Raw genomic sequence first — 10,382 nt, forward strand, 5'->3', positions numbered from 1 at the left:
GCGGGAATACAATATATGAGTAGCTGGTTTAGAGGCTCACAAAACATAAGCATTCTTGTGCATGCATCCATAATTTGATTTATTTGAATAAAACAATTACATCGCACTAGTAACCACCATACAGGAAAACAAATTGCCTTGTCAATAGGGGAAGCTCTCCTTCCCTCTTGTTCAAATGGTCTCATAACCGAGACATACATCCAAGTGATTATTATCAGTCGTCGCCAGGTCATCTTTATCCTTAATATAACTCAATCTCGTATGCTTTGCAAACACGTATCCCTCCAACCCTCCCTTCCCCACCAACCTTCTACCAGTTACCTTCACTCACACAGATCATGCTCTTTAGCTGTACCCTGGGCGGGTCACAATTTGCCTATCCTCAACATGGCTCAGAGCCATACGACTATGGTGGTGATGTGCGCCTTACAAAAGTCTAAACGTAAGTAGCTTACAGGGCACTACGAATGTGATAGCCCTGTTATTATTGAAAATAATATTCAGAAAATGAATAGGACTTAAGTTGAAAAAAAACCAGATTTTGAAGCACAGTCAATGCGGACACTGAACAAGTGTGTTTGGGTATGGGGCGAGTGGTGGGAGGCCAATTTGGTTTACAAAGCCTCCCTTGGAAACATGGTTGTTTAGACAAATAATTTAAGAGAAATACAGGAAAGAAAAAGAAAAAAAAATAGGAATTCGATGGATCCCATAGGCCCCTAATAACTGACACCAATAAACACTGACACCAGAAATATCCAACTGCCTCATTGTATTTGTAATTTTATTTATAAACGCGCCAGAAGCCCACAGGCATCAGGGCGCACACAGACAAGGACAACAGAAAAGACGGGACAATGCAAAAGAAAAACCTTGTCTAATAAACCTTTAGGCAAATAGTTTTCTTAAAAGACGAGTGTGTGGAAACTGATCTCAGGGCTGTGGGGAGGTCATTCCAGATTTGAGAGGCATTGTTGGCAAATGATCTACCCAATCATTTCACTTACTTACAGAGAGGACGGGTTAGTATTAGATGATCTCAGTGAAGGTAAAGGTGCATACCATGAGATCACAGATTTCAGGTACCCAGGCACCTTTCCGTACTGGCATTTATGAAGAAGGGTTCCTGCTTTAAATTGACATCTAGCCATAATGGGTAACCAACGAAGTTCCCACCGAAAAATGGCTTCTCCTTGGGACTTCATTAATGATTCGTACTGCGTCATTTTGGATGGTTGTAGGCGTCTGAGGCTTTATCAGCCCCCCGACAACAAGTGCATTACAATAGTCTATTCTTGAAAGGATAGTGGCTCTAGCAAGGGTGGCTGAGTTATCCACATTTAAATAAGGCCAGATGTTCCTGAGAAGCTTAAGATGGTAAGCACAGCTCTTAGAGACTAGATTCACATGTGCCTCAGCACTTAAACGCAGTCAGTTTGAACGTTTTAACTTTCCCCTAACGTGAATGGGATAATCTTAGATGGAAAACAGCTGATAGGAGCCTGGATGTTTGACTTGTGCATGAGCAACTCAAGTCTTGCCTTTGTTAAGGCACATCCAGTTGTAGCAATAGTTAGGCAAGAGCATGGCAAGCTTCCCATTTCAATGAGTCTACCCACTCTCCATTGCCGGAATGAACACCTTACTGCAATCCCGAGGTTGGTCTGAAAATTCCATTTCATTTTCTAAACCAGTAATATCCATCTCCTTAGTCACTCGCTCGAATGCGGACTGGAACAAAAAACTGCGGTAAAAAGCCAAATGGCACATGGTTTCAAAACAAACTGGATAATCTGTGAAATGGTGTATTTGAAAGAAAAAGGTCGGCTGTGTAATGTTCCTCATTTACACGGCGGAATGCAAAAACCAGGTGTACACGCTTGTACACCACCCCTTTGCACCCCACTGTGCCAAATGAAGTAAACACTGCATGCAATATATACATGGCGTTTACAGGCCGCATTAGCAATTAATGCCTATGTTTGTTTTAATGTTTGTAATGCGCACCAGACCCGAAGGTATCATCAGGGCGCAATAAGCATCAAGCAGGTAGTTCAGCTTAGGCTATGGAGTCTGCTTGCTTTTTGCCGTTGTAAAAAGCAGGCGAACTCCATAGGAATCTACAGCATTCGCCAGCATGAAAATCCATACTGGCGTAAATGCTGGAGTATGTATACAGCAGAGAGGAAGGGGGTGGCGGAATCATAACCTACAAACAGCTGCTGGATGAAAATGGGGCGTGAAGTGAATGAAAGGAATAAAAGCTTTATGCAAGGTCTTTACGCATTACATTTACGTTATGCCCTGGAGCAATATGAGCTCATAAGTCTTCAATGTGGACAGCAAAGCCCCCACACTGGCCTGTTACGCCAGCCCTTCAGACACTAGCCTAAGTGCCAGTCTAAGACTGAATACTGCCTCCCACACCAGAATCTGGAGAAGATTTTAAGAGGCCAGAATAGTTTCAACCTTTGGAAGCGCGAGCAGATACTTCCTGTGTGTTAGTGCAACAAATTTAACAAAACAGTGCAAGGGTGCATTTCTCACCCCATGACAGACACGGCTTTCTCGCTCAGAGGACAGTGAGGCCCACCTTACCTCAGGCGAGTAAGTGGGCCAGTAAATGCAGAGCTGCGAAGGGGACAGGGTTTCCGCATGGTGTAGCCTGAAGTGCGCCGGCTAGATCAGATGGACAGGAGCGGCAAGCAAGCACTGGGTACTAAGTGACCCACAGGTAGGTGGCTGTGCGCCGATGGGGCAAGTGCCCTCCAATGCTCATTCACAATTAATTTGAAGCCTTTATGGAGGAGGAAATGCTTGGGTTTTTTCTCAATTGTGGATTGAATACTATAAGGTTCTAGATAGCAGTAAGCTGGGATTGTGCACCCTGGGTCCCCTCAACACCCGGGGAAAATGGAGGCATATGGAGCCCGCCCTGTCCTCTGCCTCCACTCCTGCATCTGGGAGGAGTAAGATTAGGTTCCCCCAGAAAGCGAAGGATCTAATCAGGGAAACTGTAGAAGAGAAGCCAATAGTTGAGACCGGCCCTCCCCTCCATCTTTTTATAATCACACAAATGTGGAAAACAAAGACCTAAAGGGGAAGTGCCTCGATCAGGAATCAGTGAGGAGTACACTAGAACGTGTGACCTTTATTATGAATTTTAAGGTATAAAGCCTTGTCCATCAAACCCAGCATACAGTTAAGCAATTTAAGAAAGCCATTAAGGAGGGTCTTCCTAATTAAAGGCATCAAGTACATGATTCTTCAGGAATGGTAGGAGCCTGCCCGAATCTGTCACTGATTCATGAGGAAAAGAACAGTTTATCCCCACATCTGCGAAATAAGATTTCTTAATGGAGTCTATGAGATTCCTCATACATGGCAGTCTTTGCTCAAAGACTTCCAGAAACTTTACACTTGCATTGAGAAGGGGACAGGCAGCCCTTTACTTTTGGACACCAAGCATCACCAGGTGAAATGTTTGTCTGATGTAGCCTATGAGGTGGACAGGGTTGCCTCTCACAATGTAGCAACAATAGCAGCCAGGAGACAAATCCAGTCCAGAGACTGGCAAACTAAGAATTCTCAGAAGAAGTTGGCCCCAAGATTATTGGGCTCCAAACTCTTTAGCAAGGAATTGGAGAAAAAAGTACACAAAAACGGGAGGAGTATTTGGGAATTCCCAGAAAGAAGCAGAAGATTTAGTCACCATGACATTTTGCATTATTGTCCAAGCCTAAACTCCAGTAGTCTGATAAAATCAGACCAGCCTACAGGACAGGCAGTAGGATCCCCAAAAGATCAGATCTTTCCACAAAATGACCTGCTCCTGAGGGTGTTGAGCTTTGTGCAAAGCAGCTTCAATATAGAATTCAGCTTATACCCTCCAGGCGCATGCATCTTGAACATCCCATAATCTCGAAATCTGTTAACGAAATCCTGCATTTGGGAGAAAACGTTAAACGGGGGGAAAAAGGCATTTTATTATGTTCCACGGCCATCTTGGGGTCAGGATTGCCAACTCACAGATGTTCCTGGTCCCCCAAGGTGTGAGGTAGTTGCAGGCTGGTCCTGGACTTGAAGAGGGTCAACTAGTACATGATCAATGGCAGATTAAAAAATGGAGACAGTGAAGTGAATCAACCTGTTGATAAGCACCAGAGGGACTAGTATGATGCCCATAGCCAAACCCACCCATCACGTTGCAGCCATTTCACAGAATTGGGTGAAATGGCAGTTCCCCGGCAGTTTTAGGAGGGTGGTAAGGTTTCATGAATCATGAAAAATAATTTCACAGGTTTTTGAGAAGAGGGGGTCAAAAAATAAAAATAATTTAAAAAAAAATAAAAATATATCGCAGGGAAATGGCCGCCGCTGCGACAAGATGGGATCGATTCCCCTATTGCCACATGCCCGTTCTTGAGGTTCTCAGTCATGGGTCTCCATTGTCAAATTACAGTTCTTCCAGTGGACCTCGGCTCAGCACCATGGGTTCTTAAAAAGTTCTTTGGACCACTCTCATAGAGGTTCATGAGAAGGGCCTCTAGGGCCTACCCCTATCTGGACAATCAACTGCTCTATGGCTCAGGAGGTGAACAAGATAGTAGTCAGTGTGGAATGATTTCACGTCCACTCATGAACCACAAGAAATCTGAACCAGAGCCCTATCATGACTCCCTACTCATCAGGGAAAACTTTGCCAATCGTCTTTCTTACCTTGCGGAGGACAGGACAGTCTGCATCATGAAGAAAGTAAGAAGGTTATGTCCGGATTTAACCCAGGAAGCCAGGTGTCATTTTCTGTAAAGGAGATGATCTTTGCCCAGCAACTGCTCCCTTTAGGTTCTCTAACACTCTGACTTTAGGGCACACAATAAGGGTCACAGTGTTTTCCACGTCCACCAGCCATTGGATAAGAGACTACATGCTTGACATATTTGACTAAGGGTTTTTCCCTCCAGCATGTGGAATGTCTACCAGAAAGATGGCCGCTTCTTGGACAGATGCAAAGGGGGCTTCTTTGCTACACATTTGAATGGTGGCAATGCTCGATTTACAGTCCTGACAAATTATTACGCTTAGGTATACTTCTGTACTCAGCTGATGCAATTTATCAGTGTTAGGTTGTCCTCTGCTGTCCAAATGGCAAAGTGCACCTCTGTGTGCCCTTCCACTTCAACAACAGATCTCATTTTAACAATAAACAAGAACAGTTCTACGCAGTCACCTTCACCTTCCACTATCGCAAACATTCGGAACAATTTCAAGTTGTCACCTCATGACCTTCCTCTTTGCATCTGCTCCCCCTCTCCCTTGCTGATCTGTTCTCTTGGCACTGTGCATCTGGCCACCCTCTGTCCCCTTTGCCCAGTTACCTGCTCACCCTACCACCCTTCTGCACTGCCCCCCGGCCGCCCCTTGCACTGGGGACTGTATCTGTACCCATACAGACCTCCACCCCCCCCAATTTTCTTTTTGTTATGCAATTAGACTTACCCAGTTCTGCTGCCGTAAACACACCAAACCCTGTTTATTGCTCCATTATATATTTTATTTGTATTTATTATTTATCTGTTTATCCTCTGCACTTTCCACTCTCCCATGCACTTTTCCCCCTTTCCCTTGCACGATCTCAATGTCACTGGGCCTAGTAAGATCATGTTTTTGTTCTCCCCTGTCCCCCTCCCTTGCCTTGTCATGCTCTGAAACACTGGTGTATGAGCGCGATACAAATAAAATATATCATATCAAGTTACACCTTTCCACCCACACTTCTCTTCACAGAGGGCACGGCGGTTCCAGTGTCAATGAAGTCAATTACTGGCTCAACGTTTCAGTCTCTAAAGAGTGAAACGCTGTAGCACAAATTGCTCCTCACAAGCTAAAACTGAAAGTAGGCCCACAAAGTATCCTGCTAGGCAATTTTATGCCATCACAAGGACTCTGCAATGGTGCAAGGTTGACAATTACGCGTCTAAAATGGCAGATCATAGAGGTCAGTGTAATTGATGGAACTTAGATACTGTTCTTATAGCATAACTCATTCCATCTGATAAAAATATGCATTTCAAATTCAAAAGAAGACAGTTTCCTGTACATTTAGACTTGTCAATGACCATTAATAAGTCATAGGGACCTACACCGCCTTCCTGGAGGTGATCACTGGTAATTCCGATATTTAGGAAGGGGGACAGAAGTGAGTGTATGAATTACTGACCGATATGGATATTTCAGATGCAAGAAAGGCACATGTTATGGCGGGAACGAGATATATATCTATTAGTACTCGAGGGCTGGCCTCTTCAGGAAGCAACAGTGGTCTTACAAGTCATGGTGGGTGAGGGGGTACAAAATGAGGGAATTATACAAGGGAGGTGGGAGCTAACAGGGGGGGTGAAAACTGATCCCAAAATCATGTTAGGTGTAAGTGAAGGGTGTGTTGTCCTACCTACCACGGCTCCGACCACCATGCTGGCTCGCAACACCTGCAACCTGACCAGTGCCTGGATCATCCCACTCCTTAGGCATCCCCTGCCCCCTACCAACAACACAGCATCCCTGGTAAAACACTTTGCTCAGCAATACTGTAGAGCTCCTGCCCTCACTCAAAGCCTGGAAAGCTAAAAGCCCTCAACTCCTGGTACATCCCAGAGCTTAGGGGCACTCGCGCAATTTTTTTTTTAAAGCAGCCGACGCTGACTGGCACAAAGAAATCACCACAGCCAACAAGTCACTTTGCCAAGACCACCCTCCTTTACAGACTAAATATTCATGCTGCCCAAACTGGAACCTACAATCATGTCCTCAAGCTCCTGTGAACTATGCCATCCTCAGAGAGCAGGTGACACCCCTAGCTGCTCCTTGGTGTAATACCTTCCACAACACCGTTACAAAAAAAAAATTGCACTACTGCAAGCCAAGATATCTAGCACCCTGTCAAACCCACCTCACATCCCACCACATGGGGAACCTAGAAATATTCCTCCCTTCAAGTTTAACCCATCTGAGTTTCCTCTCCCGGCAACATCATTCAAGGCCTCAAAAACTCTCGATACAAAGGAGACACCTGCCCAGCCTCCATTGAAAAAGTATGTGCCAAACATCTTCTCCCACTCCATCGCCGACGTTATCAAATAATCTTTGCCACATGCACGGTCCCACCTACTGCTAATGAACCCTGGATCTCCCCCGTGCTAAAAACAAAAAACCTATCCCTTTACCAGGCTATCTCCACCAACTACCGACCTATCACCACAGTCCCATTCCTTCTGAACTACGTCACCTACTGACAAATGCAGGAATTCCTAGAATTACATAATTCTGGGCATACAGCAATCCGCCCCAAGCACGGAACCGAAACAGCCCTTCTGGATCTCGAGAATAAGCTAGATGGTGCTAACGATCTAGGCAACCTTGCCCTCCTCTTACTCCTTGACCTTTCCAATGCCTTTGACCTTATCGATCACCAACACTCTGCCATCACGTCACATCATCTCAGTTCGCTACAGACGCTGCCAACTAAATCGCCTTATTCCTAGCCGATAGAACCTCTTGTGTCTTTGCCGGCCAAGCCTCTGCGTGCCTCACAATAACTGCCTCCCACACTTTACAATATCTACACCTGGCCTGTAACCGCTGAATGTCTTTTTTCTTGGTTCAATAGTGTTCTTTTCTTTTTGCAAAAAGGTTTTTATTTGTGGTTAAAGGGTGTCGATTGTATAACCATTTAAATCACGTTAAATAAATAAAAAATAAATCTACACCAAACCACCATTTTATCACCTCGCTTTGTTGGGCATCTCAGATACTAATAACGCAGACAACACCCAAATTCCTGTCCCCCTAACCAGCAACCACACACACAGGTGCCCCTTAGAGTAAATATAACATACAGGACCATACAATCAGGTATGGCCACACACAGCCTCTGCCTCAACGACAAAAATACAGCTTCTCCCCATAGGCTCCCCGACTCAAACAGCTTAACTAAACCAATGATACAAAGTCCTCACCGTCCACACTATCTTGGTTGCTTCTTCAGTGAAAACTCTAGGCGTTCACCCTGACTCGACAGGTTAACCATATTGCCTCCATGTCTGAAAACGCCACCAAGTTTATCACTGCCAGCAAACCCTTCCTTACCGCTCAGAACTGGCTCGATGTTGCAGATGTTCTCATCTGTTCAAAACTTCACTGCTCTGCTGCACAGCTGCCAAAAATCTGAGCAAACTCCAAACAATACAGAACAAAGCACTGCAAACAGTTCTAGACATTGGCAAAGCATGACCACATCGCTCAGGCCAGAAAAGGCACCACTGGCTCCCAGTCAAGGTCAGAATCAAAATCCTCTCCATTACTCATCGCTGTCTAACACTACAACTTACCTTGTACAAAAAACTCCCAGAGATTGAAACTAAAAACAAAAAAAGCCAGGGAGGCCAGCTTCCAGGCTGTCCCTCTACTCTCTGGAACAACCTCCACTCACCTATCCCCCTGCAAGATGAACCATTCTACAACAGCTTCAGGAAAAAGCTCAAAATCGACCAGTTTAACTGACATTCCTCCACTTCCACATACACCGTATGTTCCTTTCCCTATTTTGATTGTTACCAATGCCTAGATGCCCACAGGCTTTGTGCATCTATATAAATCTCACACATTGCCTTCCACAAAGCAGTCAAGACTCTACTCTTCACCCTCACTCACCCAGTTGCTACATATACTGGGTGACAAAAATGAATTTTATGTATGTAACCTGTATTAACTCCAGAAAGCATATCTGATGCCTACTGTAACTAAGCCCTCGCATGTAACAGTGCCTCGATGCCCCTGGGCTGTTTGCACGCTATATAAATGTAAAAAAATATATTTTTAGGGAGAACCCATTTCTGGAACCCTGCACAGGTGGTGGAGTGCCCATTTTCTTGAGCACTATTCAGGATACTCACTCTCAGAGGCCTTGCTAGGGGGGGCTAAGGGGGCTATAGTCCCAGGTCTTTTGGTTGTAGCCCCAGATAGAAGCTCAGGTGCTACAACTAAAAAGGCTATCTAGCCCAGAGTCCTGCCAGTCCCGAGATTAGCTTAGCCCCTTATCTTTTCCTGACCTAGCAACACCCTTGCTCGAGTTGTTTTATAACCTCCATGAGGGGCTTTATCAGGGGGTGTGCGATGATGGGCATGGAGAAAGCAGAATTTGAGGCCAATGAAATGATTGCGACGGGTGGGAGGAACGGCCGTCATTTAGTTAGGATTGTGAGGAGGAAGAGAAGGACTAGGTGTGAAGAAGAATAATAGTCAAATCATTAAATAAGAGTGCTGCTACTTGCAGTCTTAGGCAGTCGTTGCTCGATCACCATCTCTCCCAAATTCAGTTTTCACCATGGTTATGTTCCTTCCTTATCGGACAGCAACCAAGCACTTACCTCCTAGGTTTGCCAAGTGCTCAATTCACAGCCCATGGCTCGACAGCCAAATTCTAAAACTTACAAATTGAACTACGCCCACTCTCTCAATTCAGTCTCTGGCAGGTCACCCACCTGCTGCCTCACCAGGAATTACAATTTCAGGCTCAAGGACTGCAACGAACCACATCGCTTTCTCACCTCTGCTGGAGAGCAGAACGTGAAGCTCATGGGCTGCGGGCCCAAAGCCGCCGCCTCTGCTGCATACGCTCGATGGGCCTGAGCGAGAGGGGCACGGAGACGTAGCAAGCGGCGAAAGGCGGACATCTGCATGGTTGACACTGTCTGGGACACCGGCACCGGAAGAGCACCAAGGGCAAGTGGGCGGAGCGCAAGGCATCCTGGGCAAGCAAGAAGGCACACGAACTTCAACTCCCAGCAAGACTCGCGGCTCAAGCGCAACAAACCGGAAGTAGGCTTTGAAAGCAAGCGCAATGAGTAGGGCATGGTGTTATTTGAGCGCCACAGAAATCCAATGGAACACTAGACCGCTGCCAGTCTATCATCGAATGTATCAGGACGCGTCGCCATGCTGGTGCACACACTGCCCTTGAAATCCCTCTCTATTGAATGCAGGTAGCGTGATTGTCAGCCGCAAATAGTTCAACGCGCTCCCTCGAATTGTAGCAGTTGGAACCGGGCTTCTTTCTTCGTATAATGTGCACATTTAAAGTGTTTTTTGATCTGCGTGTATTGTTTTAAACTAAAACTCTTTAAGAATATAAACCCCATTGATATTGCTAGTTTTGTTGCAAACGTCACATGTACAAAATATGTTACTGTAACATATTTATACTAAGGTGGTGTGCAAGAAGGCAGAGATAAAGAACATCAGACAACGCACTTCCTACCTGTCCATTTTCTCAGTTCCATGCTTGACACCTTTAGCCAGAACTGGTTTTTGCTTCCATTACACGC

The 10,382-nt window shown here is 45.5% G+C and overlaps 1 protein-coding gene across 1 annotated transcript in view; it reads right to left on the reverse strand.

Moving 5' to 3' along the window:
• The window catches only part of ATP5F1D (ATP synthase F1 subunit delta), a 32,998-nt gene extending 23,208 nt beyond the window's left edge, over positions 1-9,790 (reverse strand). Inside the window, exon 1 of the mRNA XM_069647191.1 lies at positions 9,606-9,790. Coding sequence (XP_069503292.1) covers positions 9,606-9,737 — 132 coding nt within the window. The 5' untranslated portion in view covers positions 9,738-9,790. The remainder of the gene's footprint in view (positions 1-9,605) is intronic.
• Between the last annotated feature and the right edge of the window lie 592 nt (positions 9,791-10,382).

The sequence above is a fragment of the Ambystoma mexicanum genome, chromosome 1p (assembly GCF_040938575.1).
Source record: "Ambystoma mexicanum isolate Mex_15411 chromosome 1p, UKY_AmexF1_1, whole genome shotgun sequence".
Lineage (NCBI taxonomy): Eukaryota > Metazoa > Chordata > Amphibia > Caudata > Ambystomatidae > Ambystoma > Ambystoma mexicanum.